Source organism: Crocodylus porosus, unplaced genomic scaffold (assembly GCF_001723895.1).
Source record: "Crocodylus porosus isolate Cpor-Errol unplaced genomic scaffold, CroPor_comp1, whole genome shotgun sequence".
Lineage (NCBI taxonomy): Eukaryota > Metazoa > Chordata > Crocodylia > Crocodylidae > Crocodylus > Crocodylus porosus.
The window spans coordinates 12,552,291-12,577,940 of NW_017728925.1; the positions used below are offsets into that span (position 1 = coordinate 12,552,291).

General features: G+C 46.6%; 2 protein-coding genes across 2 annotated transcripts in view; one reads left to right on the top strand and one right to left on the bottom strand.

Moving 5' to 3' along the window:
- The window catches only part of NTNG2 (netrin G2), a 76,182-nt gene extending 65,391 nt beyond the window's left edge, over positions 1-10,791 (top strand). Inside the window, exon 7 of the mRNA XM_019540834.1 lies at positions 8,105-10,791. Coding sequence (XP_019396379.1) covers positions 8,105-8,328 — 224 coding nt within the window. The 3' untranslated portion in view covers positions 8,329-10,791. The remainder of the gene's footprint in view (positions 1-8,104) is intronic.
- A 3,508-nt stretch (positions 10,792-14,299) lies between these two features.
- Positions 14,300-25,650, bottom strand: part of SETX (senataxin) — a 40,962-nt gene continuing 29,611 nt past the window's right edge. Inside the window, 7 exon segments of the mRNA XM_019541113.1 lie at positions 14,300-17,838; positions 19,340-19,427; positions 21,323-21,421; positions 21,994-22,158; positions 23,533-23,625; positions 24,002-24,189; positions 25,287-25,416. Of these exon segments, the coding sequence (XP_019396658.1) occupies positions 17,023-17,838; positions 19,340-19,427; positions 21,323-21,421; positions 21,994-22,158; positions 23,533-23,625; positions 24,002-24,189; positions 25,287-25,416 (1,579 nt within the window). The 3' untranslated portion in view covers positions 14,300-17,022.

A 25,650-nucleotide genomic window follows, 5' to 3' on the forward strand; every position in this document is an offset into this window, starting at 1 on the left:
AGCGGGAGAGCAAGTGAGACAGGAGCACATAGCTGCTCTGCTCAGATCAAGGCTGATCAAAATGAATGGGCAGACAGGGATGGGGATCTGTCACCATGGAAACTTCAGCATCATCAGGATCCCCCCCAGGCTAAAGCCACCTGGCTAGGGGGTAGCGATCAGCCAACCTGTTTCAGGACTGGCAGCAGCCTAGGGCTACCGCTAGCTTGGACTGCCTGCTGGCTTACTTCCCCCCCCCCCGATGCAACTGCTACGCGTCTGGATGGAAAGTCAGCCCTGTGGCATGTGGAAGCGGGGGACGAAACCCCAAGACAGACGCACCGCTTAGTCCCTTGCTGCACTGGCTCCGTGGGCCTGGAGATCACCGCGCACTGCCCGACCAGGCCCCTCGTCTCTCTCCTCCTCCTGCCGAAACCCCCAAGTCAGGCCAGAGGCAGCAAGCAGCATAACGAGGCGCTGCAGGGAACCGTCCTACACGAGAGCCCACGATGCAGCCTTTCCTGCTGCTGCTGACTGCAACTCCCAGCCTTTGCATCCTCCCCATGAGGACCTATGGAGGCTCACAAGGGAGAGCGAGTATTGATACTTTGCTCAGGCAGGGTCACCGATGAGGAAACGGAGACTCAGGGCACTGAAGTGGCTCATCTCTCTCCTCTTGCATTGAATATAACAAAACAGAAGAAGTCAGGAGTCCTCCTCCCAATCTTCTTCCTCATTTGCCACCGTCATTCATTATAGCAGCCAACAGAAGGCCGGCAGCTCCCGATCCTTTATTCCATTATTCAGTTATACGGTGGGAGACCCCAGATCCCCACGTAGGACGGGAAGGGGAGGGGGAGTTGGGGATGCTGGCAGTGGTCGAGATGAACCTGGTGGGGGGCATCTGTGGACTACGCCATTGTGGCTCGGAGCAAGAGAGAAGAGCCGTCTGGCCGCGCTTGATGGTCATCCCATGCCAAGGCCGCCATGGCTGGCAGCCCAGTCCGGCAGCGTGCCCTGACAGCGAGCCCTACCTGCGTGCTGGGCCCATCCTGCTCGCACAGAGGCAGCAGAGCCCCGCGGCCTCTCCCCGTCCATCCTGCTCAACTAAACAGAGGCCCTGGGAGGTGTGTCTCAACTGGAGAGCGGGGGGAGCAGTTATAAAAATATCACTCCCTGCCCTCCCCTTGCTGGCGATTTCATGTTCTGGGATATTTTACAACTGAGACTGACCTCAAACTACCCGAGTGGGAGACTGAAAACTCACACCAGCGTAAAAGAAGTTCATTTGGGGAGAGGAAAAAAACTGGATCCAGCCTCCCAGTTACACAGCTGATGCAGAGCAAAGTCTTTTGACAAGCCACTGAATTATTGCATGCCTCGGTTTCCCCTGGTAACTGGCTTTATCTGTCCAGTACCTCCAAGGAGGGAAGACCTTGGAGAGCCTAAGATAAAAGCCAGCTACAAGATCTGCCAGCTGCAGTGAAAAACAGAAACACAACTTGTGCAATGCTTAAATGCTTTTTGCTGGAGAGGGTTTTTTCACTCGAGAGGGGCTGGGCTGTTTACTGAAGGAAGAGCCCATCTTATCTCCTTGTTGGCCTTCAAGAAACATTTAAAGAAAAAAAAAATAGTTCATTTGGAGTGTGCTGGAAGCATTGTCTTGTGGGGAGCCCTGCCCTACATGTCCTTTGATTGACAGCTTCCTCCAAAAGCAGAGATCAAGGGCAAAACTCACCACTGTGCAGACAGCCTGGCTGAGGCTGCAACCCCCACTTGGGCTTTGGCCCAGGGAGAAATTTGCCTTCAGAGCTTTGGAAGCCACTTTGTTCGGCACAGGAACTGGTCTGGGTCAGGTTAGCAATGAGTAGCCTTCTGGCACGACCTGCGGTCAGCAGCCGAAGGGCACAGCCCTGGGCTCGGCGCAGCTCAGTCTTCCAGTCACAGGGAAAAAAAATGGTATTTAAAGTTTTGCTTTTGGGGAACTGGCTTATAGGTATTTAGTTAGTAGTAGAAGTGTGATCAGTTAGTTCGTACGAGTTAGCAGGGAGCGAGCATCAGGATGCTGGTCGTCTGCTCCTCACTGTAGCACTCCACGTGCCTCAGTGTCTGGGAAAGGAGGATGAATCCTCTTCTCCCACAGCACAGGGGACCAGTGGAGCTTAAGCCCTGGTTAAAGATGATGGCATCCTCAGGGGAAAAGCATTACAGCTGCATTTAGGCATTAAAGTTCCTCCTCAGGAGGGGCAGCCATGCTCCCCACCCGCACATGGTGTGCAGGTGACTTAATATGGCAGCACAAAGCATTATAACAAGAGTCTGCGTTATCCTCTCTTTGCACCCAAGGCAAAGACACTTGGGCAACTACATCTCAACCCTACTTGGGTTTAAAAAAAAATATGCATCTATAGCTCACACACACACAAATAAAATAAAAATCCCGGAAAGTGAAAGACATCAGGCCTGAGTGGAAGGAAATGACCCTAATGCAATCGCTGCGATAATTCACTGCAGCGTGTGAGGCTGCTGTTACGCGTGTCAGCAGCAAAGGCTTCATTTGGGCAGGATAGTCCCCCCGAGTAAGTTCCTTGACAGTCAGGAGCAGCCACTTAGCCTGATGAATGTGCCAGCCTGCCAAGCTCCGCTGGGGCTGGGAACCTGCTCTCCTCCATAGCGCTCAGCTGTATTTTGTTGTCTCACGTGCAGCAGCTCCGAAGAGCAAACCAGAGCCGACAGCACACTCTGCTGGCAAGAAGCATGCCAAGAAGCCAGGTACTGCCCGCTGCAGCACTGTAGGAGCTGGTTGGTGTGGGGAGTTAGACTACGGTACGGGGCATATCAGGGGGTCTGCCTGGTACCGAGCAAAAAGATCTCTCTGCGGTACTTGCTGGCTGCATCTCCTACCCCATTTGGCATAACTGCCAGCATCGAGAGTCCAAGACAGGAGTTGTGCATGCTTGCAAATGGTTACACCTGGATGGTCCAACACAATTAATTCCCTTACCAAGGGTAGAGCTAGGACACATCTGTGAATAACTCCTCTCCTTCATCAGTCATCTCCCTGCAGATCAACATATATTGATGCACTGAATTTTTCATGCACCCAGTTCTAGAGCAGGGGTGGGGGGGAAGAGAGAAACAAACAGAGGAGAAATGTAGAAAGCCACCAGCTGCCTCGTGCAGAAATAGATTTCAGCAATGCCAAAGTGATGTTCTTGGCTTGGGCTGTTATTGTTCTAACGCGAGAGCCGCTCTCCCGTAGTGTAGGAAGCAAAGCTGTGTTAAGCGATGAGAAAGAGCATGTCTTCAATTTCTTCTAAGTGCCCCCAAAGAGCGCCAAAGTCACCCGGCTCAAATCAGACTCTGACCCTGTGATGCCGATACGGACATTTAAAGGTAAGAGGGTGACATGGGCGGGGGCGGGAACGGACTGGAAACCAAGATGCTGAGGGCTTTGAAAAGGTCGTCTTGGTCAGGATGATTAATCTGTCTGGGTCACCAGGATCTCAGCGGACTAGGAGACAGGGGCGGGGTGGTGGTGCATCTGATGCAATCCTGTATTAAAAGGTTATTAAAATTGGGTCTTCATGATAAATTGATGTTGGCATGGCCTATGGCAGCCAGAGCTGCTGGAGCTGAGAGGCTGTCAACATGAACTGAGCTAGGAGTGATTTTTCCATGGAGGATCTAGGTTTTTGATTCCTTCCAAGGCAGCTTGAACTGTGGGGAAAGGCCCCGCCGTGCTCCATCTCATCGGGACTGTATTTCATAGAAGCAAATCTAACCAGCCACCTGTGCATGTCAGCCCACTCCCCCTGCATGCCGTCTTCCCGCCACCTGTTGTCACATCAGCATGCAAGACGGGATGGGTCTGGATCCTTCCAGCCACTGGGAAAGCTCAGACCTGGGTTAGAGGCAGCAGCTGGGGCCTGGCTCCAAGTCTCCCTACTACCCTCAGCTTCCCTGTGCCCCCCTTGCCACAAGGGACAGAGTACCGAGAGCGCCAGAGGCATTTTGACGCCACGTGGGCGAGCAGCAGCATGAAATTCAAGCCCCTTTCCCCGCAGACCACTTCTACCAGTCCTGTCCCCTGGGCCCATCATCCCAGCAGGCTTCTACGTCTCCCTGAATCACAGCGCTGCAAGCTAAGATTTCCGTGATCTTACCCCATTGTGTCAGACAGAAAACCTGCTCAAGGGACCTGGAAACTCCTGCCTCTGGAAACTAAAGCCAGGGTACAAAGCCAGAGGTTGCCCCCCCATTTTGGAAGGAAAGGGGAAGGATCCTTTTAAAAAGAGCTGCTTCCCCCATTAGGTTACTCAGCCCCTTAACTCCAGTCAGCTGTCATACCCTTCCCTGCAGAGGGGTGGGAATTGCACCCGCCCCTGCTTCAGGGGTTGAGGGTTTGCAGACTCTGAAACATAAAAGGTTTGAATTAGTTGGGGGTGGAAAAATGAGAGAAGGGAGGTTGGTTGGGGAGCCAGGGAGGAGGGTAGGGAACATCAAGTTATAGCAGGGCAAGGCTCCTGGCCGAAGCCCGGGGCGGGGAGGAAGGAATGAGGCCTCCTGTAATGGGTGAAGGCATTCATAAGAAGGCAGGCAAGGTACAGAGAGAAGTGGAAGGGACTTACTTACGGCACCAAGCAGCTTCAGCTCCAATTCACCCTTGCTTCAGGGCCTCCAGACCTTGCTCAGTCCACCAGGTCTGCCAAGGGCGCTGGACTCCCCAGGGGTCTTCTCCACAGGCCTCCCACGCAGGTCCCTGGACTCCCAGCTGCCTCTTGCAATTCAGGGAGTGCAACATCCTCTGCTATGGGACAGAGTCCCGGTTCAAGCTGTTCCCTCCAGCCCACCTCTACCTAGGCTCTAGCTCTTGTTCAAAATCTCTCCTCAAGTCCTAGACCCTTGCTGTGAGCAATCAGCAATGCTCTGGAAAGTGTGCACCTGAAACTGCTCCTCACACCCTGGACCCCCCCTAGGGCACAGCCCAGCAGCTGGGTTTTATCCCACTGAGGAGGCAGCTACTTAATAATCAGCACCTGGCCATGTTACACAGGGAGTGAGCTGCTTCCTTGAATACTTGTTGCCTTAAAGGGGCCTTGTCATGGAGCGGGAGTTGGGTTCCCCAAGTACCCACAGAGGGAAGTTGGCCCGGGCCCACTGTCCCACTTCCTTGCAGACCACAGTTTGGAAAGCTTTGCTCTCAGCCTCCCAGGTTCTCCCTAAACCCCTCACAAGCCTGGGAGAAGAGGTAGCCTCTGAATTTGCTGTGCTCCCTGTCGCCCACACAAGATGCCCAGCAGCACATTCTCACCTGCCTCCATGAGTGAATGCCAAGGGGTTACTTCCCAACCCCTCTCCTTCCACATGGCAGTGCAGGGGAGCAGCAGACTCAGGTAGCTGTCTCCATATTTTTAAAGACAGCTGCAGTGTGTCAAATGGAAAAACCTGCCACATCTTCTGGAGTCATTTCTCTGCACTGGTGCCACAGGTGGAGCCTGGCCAGTGCCACGGGAGTGGCTGTGTGTGGCAGGGGTGACCTGGCAGAGAAATGTCAACTTCTCTTCTCTTCCCTTCCCAGACTGCGAGTGCTATGGCCACTCCAATCGCTGCAGCTACATAGACTTCCTGAATGTGGTGACCTGCGTCAGCTGCAAACACAACACCCGGGGGCAGCATTGCCAGCACTGCCGCCTCGGCTTTTACCGTAACGGCTCCGCGGAGCTCGACGATGAGAATGTCTGCATCGGTGAGTAGCGGCCCTGCTCGACCCTGAAGGGGAACGGGGACCCCCCTCCCACAAGTTTCACTGGGTGGCTGCTTCAGAGTTACCTAAGTCATGGTGAGCCACAGTCCTTACTTACTGAGAGGTATCAGGCAGCCCCCCGAACTGATCTTTGCCCCCCACATCCTGCTTCTTGTGGCGAAATGCCCATGTTGACTCTCAGTGCCCCCTGGATGGGCCATCATGATTGTAGGAAGCTCACACAGCCTTAGCAGGGAAGCCTGGATCTGAACTAGCTGCTGACAGAGCCGCCATCCTATGGTGCTTCCCTTCATCCATCAAGTCTCCAGCCTCTCAGCTCTTGCTGGGTTACTGCCGGGCAGGGTCACGGGCTGCAGCACTGGAGCACTGTGCTGTGAAGTCCCTCTTGTCCTCATTCATTAGCCAGCCTGGTGTCATCGCTCTGGACTACCTGCAGGGCTACTGCCACCTGGGGAAGGAGAGAACAGCTGTGCTCTCCAGCTCTGAGCAAGGCTGAGCTGCTGACTGACAGGGCAAAACCTTTTGTTCCAGCTCAGGTGGACTCCCTGTCAGCTGCCTCCCATCCCACCCCGGTTCCACCAGTGCCAATTAGAGAGTGTATTGGATGGGATTTATGCCTGCTCGCAGGTGGGAGGCTTCTGGCAAGAAATTGGGAAGACTGCTAGGAATTAATCAAAGAGCAGACTGGCACCGGGCCTGCTGCCTCTCTCTCCAGAGTTTTTTTCTTCCTTTCATAACTGCCCTGCAGCTCCTGGCTGAGGGGCCCATTTCTGCACTCATCCTACACTGCCATAACCCCAGTCACCTCACTGTGGAGCTGCTGGCAGACTCCAGGCCCTCGCTGCCCTCTCACCCTCTCTGAGGAGGAGGAAGGCCAAGCTGCAACACCACAAGAAGCCCAGACACTTGTCTGGAGCAGGGCTGGCAGTACCGTGCCAGCACTAAATTGACTTCCTGTTCTACCCTAGCCCTCGCCCAGCCTGTCGCCTCCTAAGAGATTCAAAAGGATTAGGAGGGAAATGCCTCGGAGGAGGTACCGCAGCGCTCAGAGCCGTTGTACTGTATCGGAGCTGCTCAGCCAACCCCTGCAGCCTCAGTCTCAGACGAAGTTGAAGCAGCTGCGGTGGCCAGCAGTCCTGCAGCAGGCTAGGCCCTTCCAAGTAGCCATCGCTCCACCCCATGGCTCTGTGGGCCAGGCATCCCCTTGGTGGTACCTGCAGCCTTGACCCCCCACATCTGGCTCTGAGCAACCAGTTGTGTCCGAGGCAGACGCATGGGGTAGCCCTGCAGGGTTCTGGGAGTCAACCCCTCAGCTGCCACTTTAAACGCTGAGCATGGGTCAAAGTCCACACGCAACAGCATGGGGGCTGAATTGTTTCTTGGGTTGCAGAGCCTGGCTGCACCCCTCAGAGCAGTGGCTGACCCAGTCTCTGGAGTATCATGCCCTGGCTGGCAGGGCAGTGCCCAGCACCAACGTGGTGTTAGCAAAGATGAGACACCTTCACAAGTCAACTTTCTCCTTGGATTTTGGAAGCCGTGGAGGGAAGGGGCAGCCCCAGATGCCAAGCCCTTAGGCAGCCTAGCGAGGAGAGCACCCCAGCGGCAGCAGCACGCTGCCCGAGTGGGTCACTAACAGCTGTGTCTTTGGACAGAATGCAACTGCAATCAGATTGGCTCAGTGCACGACCGCTGCAATGAGACCGGCTACTGTGAATGCAAAGAAGGAGCCATGGGACCCAAGTGCGACGACTGCCTCCCCAATTACTACTGGAGACAGGGTTGTTTTCGTAAGTACCCCAGGGCCGTTAGCATTCGGGGGACAGCCGTGGTTGCCACCTGACCAGGAAGCAAGGGCCCACTCATCCGCTAGATGCAGGACTGGTTTGAGAAGCCCTGTCTACCAGAGAGGTAGAGAGCAGGGAGCTCTTTCTATCTTTCAATGCCAGGAGAAGGTGACCTAGGCACTGACATCCAGTAGGGCCTGGCTACAAAGCCAAGTCCCACAAGGTGCTGATGTTGCATTGAAGGGCAGCGGGCAGCTCCTTCTTGCTCCTATGGACCTGGAGCTTTGCGTGGGCCCTGGCACTGTAGGGCCAAAGCCATGGGGTTAGCAGGGAGGGGCAGGAAACACAGACCAAGAAGGGGCTAAAACCTGCCTAGTCACACATTTAAGCTCCCTGCCTCACCTTGGGCAGTGGATCATCCCAATGGTTTGGCATGCAACTTGCTTTGAATCAAGGGAAGGCAACAAGACGCTTGCTGTTGCATGGGATATGGGACTCCAGGGCTGCCTGTAGCATGCAATAACTCCCCACACTGTTGGGTTTTTCTCTCTCCTCCTTCCTCCTTGCCTGGCAGCCAACATATGTGATGAGGAGCTCCTGATTTGCCAGAACGGCGGCACCTGCCACCAGAACCAGCGGTGCATCTGCCCAGCCGGCTACAAGGGCGTCCTGTGCGAGCAGTCCAAGTGTGACTCCGAGAGCCAGGACTGCGATTCAGCCTCCAGCACATACCTCAGCCTCCCTGCACTCCTCCTCAGCGCGCTCGGCCTTCAGCTGCGATGCTCGTTGGACTCCTGAATGCCAGACCCATGGGAGCCAGCTCAAGGCACATCATCAGAGGGATCTGGGGAGACTAAGGGAATAGGTGGGCCACCGCACCACCATCTCCCCACCCTCCCTTTACTGTAGGACTTACACAACCTTGTTTGGTCTCCGTCCCCGCCAAAAAAGAGATACAGAACATCGGGCTGGCTTTGGTCTTTCCAGCAGCAGCCTTGGTCTGGCCTCCTAGCGCTACCCAGAGGTGGCCGCAGCACAAACCCAGCTGCAAGGGGGATCTGACCAGCGTAGTGCAGAAGCTGCCATCAGACAGCATCACGAGGGACTTGCGTTACACCCTGCAAAGCCACGACTCTCTCCTTGCCCCACTTTGCACAGGCCCGTCTGGTTCCAGAGCACGGGACCCTGCCAAACAAACACCGTCACAGTCCAAGACAATTGATTTAATTTCACATCTTTTTATTTTTTCCTCTCCTCCTTCCTCTGTGGTTTTGAAAGAACCAGTCACGACCGCTCCCCACAGCCCTAGAGACTGGAGTCCAAAGCACCCACGGGGCCTCTTCGGTCCATCCTTGCTGCATAGCCCTACGTTTCATTGTGGGCCTGGCAGGGCCCTAAACATACGGTTGCCTACAAAACCTAGTTGCTGCATTCATCAAGTTTTCTATTCTGGTTGTCAGATTTTGATTTCCTTTTCTTGCACTTGGCGAGGACACAAGGGCCGCTGCGTGCATGGTAGATCAGGAGTGTGATGTCTAATGCCGGCATTTCCTTATAGTGTACGGTTCAAATCCTCTTTTGGTAGAGAATTATTTTTGTTTGGATTAAAAGTTATAAAAGAACCGCAGGCTAAAGGGGCGTTTTACCACGGGCCTTTGATTATGGTGTATAACCCTTCAGTAAAGCAACTATTAATTGCTGCTTGCCCACCACGTTTTCCTTTTTGTGTGCAGCTAATTACCGGTAAAGACTTATTTTTTGATTCATAACGTCCTCTTGTGTTTTCTGACTCAACACCTAGGTGCAAGCTATGGTGAGGGTGGGATAAATCATTTAGCACAAGTAATTTTTAAAAAATTACACTGCTGAATCAGCTTACAAGTAAACCCAATCCCTCCCCAAGCAGAGACCAGGTGCTTTTTAAAACAGGGGTCTTAACAAAAATCGTCGACTATTTAAAATACCATCTCCAAGTCATGCTGCAGCAGAATAAGGCTGGCTAGCAGTCTCCCGAGGGATTCCTCTATTAAAAATACCGTGCCCCACAGGCATGGGTGACTGGTTTAGATTTGCACCTTTGTTGAAAAAAGTCGATCCTAAGAGGTTGCTTGAAGCAACCACAACCTTTGATTCTCAATGGGGAGGCCAGCAGGCAAAGGGACATAAAGCCCACTAACATGCTGCAGTGGTGGAAGGCATTTGAAGCTATCCGCTGTGGAAGGTAGATGGAGAAGTCTTAGAAGCGATGCACGATGCATATGCATATTTGAAATGTGAGCACCCAGGTCTGATACGCACCTGGGAACTGGGAATCTACCCTCTCCTTCATAGTTCACTTATACTAGGATCATGTTTTCAACCACAGGGGCTAGCCCAGGAGTTGTACCATCTATCCTGTAGTTATCCATTGTCACATTCACGTGCAGTATTTCTTTATCCATAGCACTGTCCTTTTCCTTTAGTCTCTCTCTCCTACTTCAGTACACTTTCCATTGACACCGAGCCCCTTTCCTCCTCTCAGCTCTAGCCCACAGCTGCCGCTGGCACTCTCTCAGGCCTGAAATAACTACTCCAAGCACCCCCGCACAGCTCTTGAAAGAGAAAAGCCAGAATGCAGCAACCCCCTTGTGAAAGCATGACAGCCAGGTTTAGAGCTTGGCCCTTTCAGAACCACCACTCAGGCTTTTTTCCAACAAAGCAACTCCATAGCTAGTAGCAGAAGGGGGCAATTATTTCTTGGAGTTATCACAAAGGGGCACACAACATACTTTATGGCTGCTGAACACAGATGGTAAAAAAGGAAAGTAAAATAAAACCCCACAACACCTATGTTCTAGTATTGGGATCTTCAATAGTTATTGTAGAAGGGGATGTTACTTAAGTACCACAACTGTAATACACACACCACACAGAGCTCTCTCACAAAGGAAATTAAACGATCTACAGACTTTGAATGGGAGTAACTTGGAATAGGCAGTTTTATAGTGTGCTCCCCAGGTCCGAAGCAAGGGAAGGCTCTCCCCCAAGCTCATCTTCAGGATCTGGCCCTGCTTGTCGTCTTTCAAAAAGACGGTATGCATTTCAGCTGCCAGAGGAACTGCAGATGTTAACAGGGCAAGCAGCAAGGAACAGCCTCAGAGCGGGTTCCTTCCCTCACTCCTTAAATACTATGCTTAAGAAGCAAAAGTTTTTAGAAAGCTTGGGAGAACTGCAGCACTGCAAGTGCATTAACGCAAGATGACGCAGGCATCTATCCAAAGGGGAAAAACCACCAGTGAAAAAAAAATTATACATAAAGTCCCCTTTGAACTTTCATAACTGGCATGCACTTGATTCACGTTCTGGAAGACTCATGCTTAAAGCTGGAGTCTTTTGGGTAGCGATGGTGAATGCTTTTAAAAACAGGTAAAATTATATATTGTGCCTGATGCAACTTATGGGAAGGAACTGTGGTATCTGAACCCTTTCATGTGACATGATTAAACATCACCAGACTCCATCACCACAGCTACAGAATTCAAAGCAATAATAGTTTGACTGTCTGCAGAGTCATCTATCCACGAATAAATATTAGAAACTTTCTCGGCTGGAGCCAAAGTATGTGTGGGGGGAATCTATGGCTGCTGGAAATAATTAGAGCTACGTGACAGGTTTGGGTTTGGTATTTTTTTTTAAATGAAAGCACATAATTCATCTGAAAAGGTTGATGCTCAAGGAGGTAAAGTGCCAACTAGGTTAAAGGGAGAAGCTTTGCACATGCTACAACCACTTAAAAGGTATTGTCCCACCTGCTAAATCCTGTACTTGAACTGGTTTCCATGAAATGGCCCAAATGTTAGTGGGGTGAAATAAAAAAGCAAAAGCTCAGTATTTATCTTTAAGAAAGAGGAAATTTGGGTTTTAAAGATACTTAAAAAGCAGAGTCCTCTCAGAAGGGGTTCTGGATCTAGTCATGAACTTGGGAGAGTTTTGCTAGGCTATGACTGGTGCACACAGGCTCCCAAAGCTAGAAGAGCTTTAAGTTGTTTGTCCTAAGATATTTTTGAGGAGATGAGAGGAGGGAAGGTGGGAGGGGCAGAAATTTAAGACAGACGTGCTCTTACCATTCAAGTGGACAAGCCTAAAGAGTCCCGATTTTTGTAGTTATTTTCAGTCCTAGCCAGGATCTGTCTTGATGGACTCTGGCAGGCAGCCTGACGTAGGTCCCTGCAAACACTGGGGATTTTAAGACAGGCAGTGAGGCTCCTCAGGTCAGGAAAGCACCGACTCCTACTGGAGAGAAGTTCTCAGTGAAATCCAAGACAACACCGGATAGCGTTCTGTATCTGCAACCTGCCAGACTAGGAAGCCAGGATTTCCACAAGTTGAACCCTCCCCGAGGTATCAAATGTGCACTTCTGCCCACCACTATCTGCCTGGGCATTGATGGGAAACAAGTGTATACATTAGCCGACAGGAACGTCTGGCTAAGAGGCTTCACCTGTCAGAGGCATGCCACGTGCCACGCTGCTTAGCTTACATTTGCACTGAAAATAAGGCAACGTTTCTTTCCAAGCCTTTAAAAAGGAGGAGGGAAGCCTTACGTACAACTTGGGAATGGACCCTGGCGGATGGAAATTGCATTAGCCTGTTTAGCATTCTAAATTCCATTTACAATACACCAGTTGGTTTCATCTATTATTTATTCACGCCAAGCAGAGGGAAATGTCTGGCCGGTTTAGCAAGCACAGCTCCCCTTATTGTGGTACTGCTACGGTAAATACCGTCTGCAAATGAACAACCAACCTTCAGCTGTCAGTTATTGAAGATGATGTACTCTCGTTCCTAAGCAGAGAGATCATTATCTTAGCTTGCCCACTCCATTGGTTGCTCCTTTAAAAAGTCCCTGGGTTTCTTATCACTATCCATCTCCACCTTTGGATAACCACCTACCACATGCTTACTAACTTGGCTTTATTCCCAACCGACTTCTGTATATTCTTGACCCATGGTTTTTCATCTGGTACCACTGCAAAGCACCCACACAACTCACAGCACGTTATGCATGAAGAAGGGCATGTCTCATTTCCATTGTGCAGACTAGGAAACAGGCTGAGAAGTCAATTCACTTGCTCAACATGACACAGCAACAGCGAGTCAGTGGCACAACTGAAAGAGGATCCTCCTCCCCAATTCACAGACCTGCACCTTTGGTCCAGGGCATCATGCTGCCTTCTCATCAGCAAGTCACACACAACTGGTCTACAGAGGCTGAGAACTCCAGCTTTCTACCAGCAGCACTAGAGCTGAGAAGGCAAGAACAGAAATGCAGTTTAAACCTATTTTAAGCTGAGTTAGGACAATGCTAAAATGACAGAGTTGCCAGGCCACTGCATGCACTCGTGCAACTAACACCAAAGGAGATTTCCCCACAAAGGCCGTGTGCAGATGAGCACGGCCATGGGGTACATGGTGCTGCAGACATAACGCATGTTCCATTGTTCTCTGTGCTGCAAGGAAGCAGTGTGGAGTGGGGTTTTTTGCCCCCTGGATATCCAGGGGGCAAAAAAACCTGTGGAGATAAAAAAAGCGGACCTGTGCATGCAGCAAAAGCATGTGCTGCCCAAAGCCGGAGCCAAGCTGGCCAGAACCACACTCCGCTGCCAGACAGGCTCGCCGCTGTTGCAGCCCCTGGAGGCCCCCACTCGGGGTAACTTGCTGCGTGCTAGCACGCATGGCACAGGCGTTCCCTGGGGACAACTAGTGCTGGCACAAGCTGCACTGCTGCTAGTTGTCCCCGGGGAACCAAACGTCCACGCGAGCCTGAACGTGGCCAATGAGTTTACTTAGGCAGGTTTTAGCCCTGATGCCAAACACCTCACACAAGCAAAGGGATGAGGGCACCTGGTACAAGTCCAGAGGTAGGTTACCTCAATGAACTGCTTGGTCTCACCTGGCAGTAATGCTGATTTCTGTACCCACACCAGGCAGGGCTATAAACCTCACCCCTGCACTCAACCTCTCTCCTTTCACAGTTCATTTGTAGTGAAACCTGTACAAGGGAAAATACCCTACTAAGCAATTGCCTGTTTGGATACAAGTATAGTAAAACTTGAGCATCTTCCTCCCAACTTATTTTGGTGCAAAGATCAAATTAAACAATTTTAAGTTAAAAATAAATGGTGTCAGTGTTGCACTCATTCATTAGTAACTTTTTCAAGCAAAACAACTACCATTGGAAATGCTTCTTCTAGTTCCACTCTCAAACAGGAATATGGGAGAACTGACAGTTTATGTCCATATTCCCAATTCAGGAACCAGTGAGAAAGAAAAAGCGGGGTGGGGGAATAGATGACAAGTAGATGGCAAATATGGTTATCCACTCTACTAAAAGGATTATTACATGACATGCAGGCAATGAAAGGGTTGTGGAGAAGATATACTGCCAATGGAACAACACTGTACCAGGTACCTTTTAGTACATTTAATATACATTCTCTGGGTGAGTAATGTCACATTAAGTGTTCTGAATACATCTGGAAGAAAAAGTACCAATAAAACTATGAAAGTTCTTGTTTTTATTACATCAAACTCCTGGCAGGTTCCATGTAAAAAAATAAAAAAGGTGCAAACTCAGTCCCTACATTCCTAATTTAAAAAAACATACAACGCTGATAGACTGGTATGCTGGAACTAGCAACTGTGGAAAGATAATGTCCACAGGATCAGATAAAAAGCAAGCGTTAAACCACAAGTTCCTTTAATGGTAATAAAAGCCTCTGAGAGGTTGTAACATCATCATCAATTAGGGTTTATTGAAAAAATACACAATTTATAAAACTACATGCACAAAGCAGAAGCGATGCAATGCCACGAGGACAATATTGGACACAAGAACAAAATTCTTTCTGGCATGACAGGTACTGTTATTGGGATAAGTTATGCTCTGGAAAGTACAGCTGATTTAGTGGAAGAGGAGTCCCAAGAAGGTTTCTTTTCTTTTAAAAAAAATTGCTTGACAGATTTCCATTTAATGGTTAGAAAAGCATTCCCTGACTGAGACCGATTTTGCCTTCATTTATTTACATAAATACGCATTACATGGTTTCCATAGCTATAGGATCCTACAGCAGTTTGCAATCAGCCCTTTTAACCCATATTGAGCAAATACAGCAGGAAACATGATGTTGCAGCAGCGAGGAGAGGCACAAGGTTTATAAAGGAAGACTGCTTCAAAGCGTTCCTATTTAGCATAGATGTAGATCCACTCTGGGCACAGAGTCTGTCATCTGAGAGTTATAAAGACTCTGAACTCCTGATGACAATAAACAATTCAGTCCAAGAGCTCTTCTCCTTTCACATCCCCAGCAGATTATGCATAATACCGAACAGCTTTCATGATTGCTTAAGGAGCTGCTGGTAGGTTAAATAAAGCAGTGACAAAAGGACTGTAACGCCATGACAGTTAAACGAAACTTTGGGGCTAAAACTCTGGCTTGTCAGTTTGGTGACTTCACTGCACATGCCTCCCCGAGGCCAGAATTTGCCTCTTTCAATACCCACTACCATTACTGTTACAGGTGACAGCAGGCAGTGACTGGGCCACGCAGATACAGCGAGAGCACCTTCGGGTATATTTATTCAGCTGTCACTGGAAAAGCACGTCTCTGCCCCTGCTTGGATGCATGAATTTATATCAATTTACATTTAGGCTACTGGCCTATTATTCTTCCAACAGTTATAGCATGTCTGTGTTTTGTGGTGACACCTCAACTTAGGAGGTGTTTGTCAGTGGTTTGAAAGGCATAAGCCTAGCATGAATCATTACACCAAGCATTGGGTACAAGATGTAAACACAATCATTAGCAAAATTTTTTAATCTGTGGCAGGCAAGTGAGGCAGAATTCATTCTCTCGTGTTACAGATAACTGTGAAAACTCCTTTGGTATTGGAACCAAAATTAATGTATGTGCAGGGCTGGGCATACACTGTTTATTAAGTCAGATCACTGCACTATTAGCCTATTCTCAGAGACACAATGAGGATAAGTCTTAACTCTGCATCTTAAAAGGCGGGTTCAAGTCTTACCAGGTCTTACTTAAATAAGTAAGTTTGATGGCTTCTTCCTAGTCCTGAGGTCATTTGTCCACACCACAAATGGTTTTTTCTCCTCAAATTAGACTTTGGAAAAGAATGGCAGGGGTTTACGCAGGTTGAAAACATTAAGTACTTTAAGTGAAATGCATGGGGAAAATTTCTTCCTCGTCTGCATGGCATCTAGTTCTAGTCAGTGTCAACCCTTCAAAAGACATCTTCATGGTCATAAGGAAAGTATGTTTTCAGCACCATCTGCATGCCATAAACAGTGCTGCTAGCTGTTGGGTTTTATAACCCTAAATATTTCTTATATTATTCAAAGAATAGCTTTGTGGGAATGTGAGCACGTTCTATGAAGAAGCAAATCCACTTGTATTTTCTTTACATTCCATTAAGAAATTATTAGGAGGAGAATAGGACTTTCTTGGAAAAAATTAGTTATTGCAGCTTTATTTTTTCTTTTTACCTGTATAGTACCTGAACATCAACATCGTAAACAGAATCTGACAATACTCCTACTTAAGCTCTAACAGCTTTCCCTTGTTGCCTCTGTAGATACCAACAAGCTCTCTAAAACAAAGCCAAAGATCAGCATCATTAAGCTTTAACTAGATCTCTGATCCAGATTTCATGTGCTACTACTTTTTTCTGAAATGGAGTGATCAGGCCTGACAAGTTGAAGACATGGCAAAACCTCCGCTCCTACCAACTTCAGCGGGAACCCAGATACTTTCCTGCGTTGAATGCTAGTCTCTTCTGACTCCACTCAACTGATGCTAGCAGACTAAGGACTCCAGTTGACAAATAAGCAGCCAGAACATGGGATCCTTTGTTCCTTTGAAAGGAGGAAATAAAATATACAACACAAGCATCTCTCTCTGTTGAACACTCACCCACTCGTAATTTTCAACATGGAACCAGTTGAAATTTAGAAATAATAAAAAAGAAATCTGACTTGTTACCACCATCGCAATCTTTTCAAGACTTTCCATTTGCTATTAAATAAATCAGACCTGCTAACAATAAAAATCTAGTTAGATTTTCTATTGATTCTTTAAAAAAAAAAAAAAAAATCTTTCATTGAGAAATTAGCATTTAGCCAGGAAAACAAGCAGCAGCACACTCACTCAGTTGAACTTTAAAATAACTCTGTATACTATACAAATATACAATCCTGAAACATTTACATTTGACTTTTGAGGAAGACTGTTCAAAACTTACTACTGTTACATACAAGACAACTACCCACCTTGTACTGCAGGTATGACTCCCCCCCCATAGTCAAATGATGGGATAGGAAAAAAAAAATATAAAGGACATTTGTTTTTCAAATGTAGTCCACATTTCTAAGGACTCGCTGGGACTCATTTTAGTAGGGAATGCTGCCTGCTGTAGTTGATCCTGTGAAGATGTCAGTTAAGAGGAGATCTTTCTCCGCTTGGCACTACTGAAGCCTGTGTCCTCTGGTGACCGTTCCGATGCTCTCCTTTGTGCATAGAGGCTGGCCCTGTCTTTGTTCCCCTCAGTCTTATTTTTTTGGTCTCCTTCACTTTTAGTTCCTGCCTCTCTCATGGTCACAGAAGCATTCTTGTCATGGTCCTGCCTAGCTATGTGGGAAGACCTGACAGGCAAGTCTGGCTGTCTCTCAGACTGGCTGGACTTGGTAGAAGTGTCTGCCTTGGAGACAGAGGGTGGTACACTGCTGCTCTGACTCCTGTGAGCTGAAGATGCATCAGAGACCCTTGGTGAGGTCATTCCTGGGTTTCTCAGAGGTGAGGGCTTACCATTCTTGAAGGCCTGCTCCTTCCCTGTTGCTTCACTTCTCTTAGCCAGTCTTGGATCCCGTTGTCTCTCTTGAACAGCAGGCTGCACTGCAGCCCTCGCTTCTGTGGGTCCAGTGACACCCCTGGCATCTGAACCCTGAGATTCTTGTGACCGTTTGAGCCCTCCGCTATCTTGTGCCAAGGGTCCAGCACTGTCACACTGTCTCCTAGAACTGTTGCTGTCTTTTTTGTTGGTGACATCAACCTGCCTATCACTGCCTGAACAAGGCTGCCCTTGAGTAGTCTTTTCAGGCAGTGCAGTACTGGGACAACGGGGAGGTGGCCGTGGCAATGCTGGCTTGAACTTTAGGATTTTAGCAGCATCTTTCTTATAGGTCTTGTAACTCGTCTTAATGATGGCACCCCTCCTCTGAGCATCCTGTATCAGCTCATTCCAGTCTTTATTTTCCTGAAAAAGAAGAAAAAGTTGCCAAAAGAAACCAGTGCAAAAAGAAGTCTGAGCATGCATACAGGGCTCTTTTTCAGTCTGCACAACTTTACTTCACGCTGCCATCACAGGGACTATATTTACATTTTCTCCAGGAAGGAAAGGTTCTCTCAAACGTTTCATTTAAAAGCAAAAAGGCCTCATATGGGAGGATCCTTTCAGCTGCTGCTGCACTAGCAGAGACAAAATGACAACGCCTGGATGGAACCACCAAATTAAGGATTGAAGTCCCTCTCTATGCCAAGCAGGATTAGAATATGGCTCGACTGCCACCTAGCGGTATATCAGAGGGGCACAACAGAACTTGACAGTTTGAAGGGCCATTAGGCTAGAAATCTATATAACTTTTAAAAAAAATGGATTTGAGTATTTAAAAAGTACTTTAAAATACCTCTGCACCAACAGGTCATTTCTAGCCATTTGTGTGGCTGCACGCCCACATTTTCTTGTTTAAACAAGAAAAAAGGTTTCCTTTTAGTGCTGTACTCAAGATTCAAATAAATAGGGAAAAAGGACTGGCTATTCAGGGAAAACTGTGAAACAGTGCTAGGAAATCCACATCATAAACTGAAGTCCACTGCAGGTGGCGGGGGGGGATGGAGGGGTGTGGATTTTTAAGTTAATCAGTTATAGTCCTTAGGCATTCTTTACCATGAGTAGGCAACACAATCTCAGACATAAGCAAGTTGTGAGAGCTGAAATTCAAAAAGGCATGCTGGCTTCCTATGTGCATAAGATTTTATCATCTGTCAGGCTGAACCTACTCGACACAGATCACCACGTATAAGGACAAGGAGATTGTGAGAACAGGAACATTTCCTAGCTATCTTTTAAATAAGGATCTCTAACCTGAGTGGTTTAACTGAACAAAACAAAAAAACCCCCACAGCTTCAGAACAGTCCTGGCACTTCCACTAAAGGGTACAATGAACAAACCACCAGGAGAAAAACAGGTCAAGTACAGCTCACAGTGTTTTAAGTAATTCAGCTAATATCGTCTCCCTCACCTGCCTTCCTCCTCACTTTAAGCTGTTCTGTTTATGACCTAAAGTTCTAGCAGCAATGAGATGAGCAGGACATCAATAAGCCAGGAGTTGGGAGTAACCTCACTTGGTCTATGCCTATTTGGCCTTCTTAGCATGTGCTAAAACAGTAACTTCTCATCAGGAAACACAGTGCAGTTCAGCTATAAACCAAAAAAGAACAAAGCCTGAGAGTGAGGGGCAATGTGGATTCTCTGATCCAATCCCCTCATGTGCAAGTCACTACGACAGTGGAAGACTCTTCCTGGTAACTGCTTTCATCTGTTGACACGGGAGAGAATGGGGAGTCTGGACTGTATGAACTCGGCAACTTTAAAACAGATCTCTCTTTCACAAGAGGGGTGGGCTTAGGAACAGCTTTCACTCCCTTATTCCTGAAATGTGGAACAGGAGCTGCTGCAATTCAACCCTGCACCTACCATGAGTGTTTTTAATCTTCCAAGTATAAAGAGGCTCAATTTGGCTCGGGTGATGGTAACATTCAGACGCTGAAGACTTGCCAGAAACCTACAATAAAGGAACAAAACTAAGTTGCTGTCTCTTCCATGACTAACTCAGATTTTTTAAGAACTGAACATTGTTGAAATAAACAGAGAACAGTAGCGAAGAAGGCCTTGTCCTCCACTCCCTGCTCCCACACCTTCTCTTCCCTACTCAGCAGGCTTTGGTTGCTACCCACCCTCCCTTTATTACTTTGCTCCCTGGTACAGAATCCCTCCCTGGCAAAGAATCATCAGAAGCTCCTCCTGCTGCCACTATCTTCTTTTTTAGTGGCCTCTCTGCTCCCTCCTTGTACCCACCCCTGCTGTTTTCAGATTAATCCATCTCTGAAATCATCTTATTTTTCCTATGACTTCCCTTTCCTCATCAGACTCACAGATGGAAGACAGCAACTTTATTTCAGTTGTCAAATTCTCTGAGTTTCCTTTAATGAACTGAAATACATCGATACTATCTGTTAGGATTAAAAGGAAAACTTTCTATTTAATGTTTCAATACTGTTCTTGAATATTTTATTCATTTTAAAAGGTGAACTGCAAAAGGAAAAACATTACTGATGTAATTTCTGCTCCGTTGTGATGCATCAACACCCGACATTTTTATTCCTTGCCCAAAAAAAATGTGAAATTAGAACCATAAGGTCACATCCAGCCTGTTTTTTTTTACTGGAGGACTCAATATACAACAGGATCACAGCATCACAAAAGACCATACTGAACCTTGGTAGGGAATGAAGCTTCCTTCACTGTTTATAGCTCCAGTTCTGCCAACATCCATTTAACAAACTCCTAACAAGCCCCCTGGGAAAAAACTGCTCTCCCAGGCCAGCGCCCACACACTCTTGCAACAACGACTGAGAAGGCTGCCAATTTCAGTGCCTGCACTCTAAATAGGAAATATATGAAACAACTTCTGATCAGTATTTGGCCAACACAGGTCTCTAATCAGCCCTGAAATTAAAACCTTGAGTTGAGCTCAACAGTCATGTAACTGCTTGACTGGAGGGTTGCTTGCCGACAGTAATTTAATATCAATATGTCCAAGTACCAGCTCTGGGAACTACCACAATATTAATGAAACACGCCTTCCTGCAGTTTCACACATAGGGTGCTCAAAACTCTCAGTCATGGAAAACAACCTGTCAAATGGCCCATCATTAAGAATTTTGAGAAAAAGAAGAGCTCTCTAGTGTAGACCATCACACCTCCACAAGACAACTGGAAAGCAGAAATTGATGTTCCTAAGATTGTTCAGGTAAAAGTTTTAATGTACGCTGAAACAGTGAACTGATCACTTGCCCTCCCATACAGGAAGGTAGACCACAATGATCACAAAACAACCAACCTTAAAGCTGTCCAAATGGAAAATGAATAATGGGGAAAGCATTTTACAGCAAGAAAAGGCTGAGAGGCCATCTTGTGACTGCCTACAAACTCATCGGGGCAGGGTCAGCAGGGAATAGGGGATATTCTGTTTACCAGGGCACCCCTCGGGGTTACAAGAAATAATGGCTACAAGCTGAAGGAGAATAGATTTGATTGGACATAAGGAAGAAATTCTTTACAGTAAGGGCTGCCAAAATATGGAATGGGCTTCCAAGGGAGGTGGTGCTTCCCCCTCACCTTGGAGGTATTCACGAGGAGATTAGACAGGCACTCTTTCCTGGCTGGAGCAGGGGGTCAAACCCTATGATCTATCTGGTCCCTTCCAACGCTAGAAATCTATGAATCTATGTCTGTAAAGAGCTTAATACAACCTGGCTGACAAAAACCAAAAAGTGAACCCCATGTGAGCACCCAGCTGGAGAATCAGTCAGCTAGACCGGGGGGGCGGGGCAACCTGTGACATGTGCCACAAATAGTGCTAGCAGCTGCTGTTTGGAAAGGAATGGAAAGACATACCCAATTGACCCGTGTGCACTGTTCGCTCGGACACATGTCACTATAATGCAGTCTTTCTGTCGGCCCTGGAACCCGTCCACTGTGTCAACTTCTCCGGCTCTAGAAAGGAAAAGAATGGAGAGCCATATAATGACCTACCCAAACATCCTCAACACTTCTAGGAAAGTTTAAACCTATTGAAATAAACCATGCTGTAAACTTCTGTTTCTAACCAATGAGGAGATAGAGCATCATGCACTGTCCTGAAAACATTCACCTTCATTTCCCGATGCCAAGATTATTACTGAAATGCCATTCAGATGTAGTATAGATTAGGAATCAATTTTACAAGTGTGCTCTTTATGCACTGCATTTGAAAGCATGCCTAAGTCTCTCTCAACAATGCAGTTGGTGCAAAAGACAAATTGCCCACAAAAATCCTTGCTTCTTTAGTAAGTTGTTTTTAAACAGCATAAGAGGCATGAACTAGAAAACGGTACCAAAGGACCTCACTAACAGAAAAGACTTGAATTCCTGTCTATACTTTTGACTGATGCAGCCAAGTGTCAGATTTTTCATAGCGTCAAGAAATACTAACTGTAACAGTTTCTACCCTACTTAACATAGGAAAAGCAAAAGGACTTCCATCTAAGGGGATATAGTCCCATTCAGAACCTGTGGGGCAATTTTACCTGTCTTTTCCAAATTCTCTGTCCAATTCTTGTTGAATTATCTTTTTCTGTGCATTGTAAGGGGTGATTATTCCAATGTTACGAGAACCAGTATCCTTTCTTTTTTCTTTTATTGTTTTAATTAATTCCACCACCAGCTTCACTTCCTGGGGATTTGCAAAAGAACTGAACAAGAGAAAGAAAAGATTCAATACATGTATGTGTATTTCCCAGTGATCTTTCCAACGCAATACTTCAGTGCAAGCCACGTGCTTTGATTTGCAATACCTCTTCATGCTCTATACTTCTGCAGTTCCCTTAAGGTCTCAAAGCATTTTACAAGGAACCAGCAAGTTAGCGCTACTGTTGGGAAATATCTGCTGTGAAAGGTGGTGATGCTTTTATCATGTGAGCTCTGAAAATTTTCAAATATAATTCCTCATTCGATGGGGGGTGAGGAACACACTAACTCTGCCCTCCAGCATCATAAATCACAGGATTATATGGTGAAGAGCAAGTCAGTGACATCATACAGACCTGGAGAACAGGTTCTAGGTTAAGCAACGACAGTTGGTATGAACTGACTGCTTGTAAGCCACCAAACCAAGGCGCCTGGGACCAAAAGTCCACGCTACCACAAAGAGAGTATTAATTTAAAACTTGCACCCTTGAAAAGCAAAAGCCAGCTGAGATGCCATCCCAAAGATAGAAATGAAGCAAGCACAGAGACAGACAAAACTGACTTAAGTCCAGACAGATGCTGCTGAGTGTTTTATGCCTTTTCACTTGATCAAGTTAGCTGAAGCATGTGTAGATGAAACAAAGGCCCATCCCTCTTCAGAACTGAACTGATGTGACAATATACCTTAGAAGAGAGCACCACAATCAGATATCAGGGGATTCAGCACAAACCATGGTTGAAAGAGCAAAGCAGCAGCAGACTATACGCATCACAGACTGGGCTGAATGGAGTCAGAGGAATAATTCAGAGAGTTTCAGTGGAACTCCCCCCAGACTAACTGCAGGCAACAGAAGGTTTTTAAAGCTAAAAGATGACTGACATCAGACAGCCAGGAAAAGTCCCAGGGCTAAGTGACAGAAGAAACTGAGAGTCAGGGCTCCCTGCTCACATCCTTCAGTTGAAGACCTCTTATAACTTAACTGTGAATATTCTCCTGTAGGAAAAGTGATTTTTAAATGGGACATGACAAGAAAAAAAAAAAAAGGAAAAAACTGGAAGTGTGTAGAGACACTCATTCTCAGTTGGGAACAGACTCTTCATAAGTTCTCTTGTTCATTATCAGACAACTGTGCAGGTTGAACAGTCTTGCATCAACTCACAGTCACTCGCATCTAAGCCATTTTATAAAGGCAAGATAAATATGTTGATATCAGAGTGGCAATTCATCCCTGAGTAACTAAGTTTTATTATTTGCGAACGTCAGATAAGTCCAGTTTAGAATGGGGATTTGACTATGTTCCATCTATGAAAAAACACCTGCTGCAGTTAATCTCCTCAGTAGATTTAGGATTTGTTGGACAGGGCAATGAAGAACTTACTCTTTATCCCGTTTCTCATGCCCATCTGCTACATCAAAGACCAGGTAGGGCTGAAATGGCCAATCTGAAGAACATCGGCTCTCCTCTGTTGCTCTATGAAAAAAAAGCATAATTATAAATCGGGTGACCGTAAAGTTTAGAGCACTGACACATCATTTATTCACTAAGGTTAACAAAAACCAGAGGTTTTGCAGCTTCTCATCTGGATTCCTTAGATCCAAGCATGGATTTGAGTTATTGGTGACAAAGAATTATCCCAGTATCAGAAACAGCAAGCTAGTGAATTAATGCACCAAAGCCAAGAGCTAGAGAAAGAGGGGAACATAGGTCTTCACATTAGTTAAAAAAAAGTTTTTCTTCTCTTACATAACAAAATCTTCCACAAAAGTATAATTACTGAAATGTCAAACAAGTCCTGTTAGTCTACCATAAATACCCCCTTTTAAAAAGCTATCAGAATGGTACTCACCTGTCAGTCTTCAGAGTCTTCCTATAAACATAGTTGGATGGGAAGAGGCAGATGTCAGGATGCATCCTGTATTGTACAGTCAGCTGCACAACTGGTAGCTTCCCTATAATATTTTGCTGCACCTGTTCTTCCAGATGTTTGTGTAGGCGAGCCATCAAAGACTGATCATAGCCATAATCCTGAGCTTTCTGCCAGAGGGAAGACACAGGATTGAGTTTTGTAGAGTTAGGTGCATCTTTAATTTCATCATAGGTATTCCCAAAGGGGTTTAAACTTGTCGTATTGGACACAGTTTTCACATCTTTACCTCACTGATGAGACACTGAGTTTTAGAGTAACACAAATATTTACATTTTAGTTTTCAGTCTGTAGTTGTCAGTAAGTTTGCCACATTACTCCAGCAGAATTTTAGCAACAGAGACCTGACCTTGAGGATAAATAAGAAAAAATGCCTAAACTAGTTTCAGGTGCATAACAGCTATGTGCTGTATAAATTACTTCCATTTACATTTTAAGATTACCTGGATTAAATTACTAGGAATAGAAAAAAAATAAGATATGGCAAATTTGTAAAAAGAGAACAAACACCTTCAGTTCAGGTTCTTTTCTTAAATTCAGATTTACTTTGTAAATCAGCATCTTCCATGAGATGTGCAAACAAAGCACTAAGCAAGTTCCTGTCAGCCTCAGCCAACAAGCACATCAATTCTCTAGACATATCAGCCCCACTGTCAGTGTGATATTCAACACTACACAGCTTCTCTTCCCATGATTACTACGATAGAGTTAAATACTTTAACTCGTACCTGGAATATAAGACCTTCAAAGTGGGATCTTTTTAGCTTACTAGTCTTGACAGACCCACTGGCAGAAGGACACAAGCAGTGTGGATGCCTTCTGTTTTTATTTCTTTTCTCTCCCAGCTGTGCTGAGTTCTGTGTTGCTACAGCTACAAGTTTATTGAGAACTGAGTTGGCTAGCTTAAAATAATTTCAGGTGGGTCTACGCACTGGTTACCGTCACATTTTTTACTGCATTCAGACATACCCATGGTAAGTTGACCAAGGTCACACTAAGTCTGTGGCAGTGCAGACTGTATGTGGGTCAGCTGAGGTCAGGGTCAATGCCCTCAACTACTGAACAATCCTTTTTCTCTGTATGTAGCATAAGCTCATAGGCTGCAACCTAGCCTCAAATTAAGTACATCTGCAGCTTGTGTTACTAGTTTAATTGTGCCTTCACTATTTCCATTATGCAAAAGAACCAATACAATCTGAATACTTACCATAGATATTACAGTGGGAGGGAGTTGCTTGGGATCTCCAACAAGGACAAGTTTACTACAGCGATGTATCAGTGGAATGAGAGTTTCAACCTCACATGCTTGTCCTGCCTTTCATATGTTCAAACAAGAAGAAATAAAGTTCCAATTATAAGCCAACGGGAGGAAAGGAGAGAAGAAGCATTATATAATTTTCCACTACCATAGGCAGAGTAATTAAAACATTCATTTTTAAAAAGGTTGCCAAAAAAGGGGAGGGAAAAAAGATATTTTCCTTAAATTTTTTCAACAAGCAAATCCAAAATAAATTTCTTCTCTTAATATCCAATTACTTCCAGAGCTCTCAAAACAGATACTAATATAACTC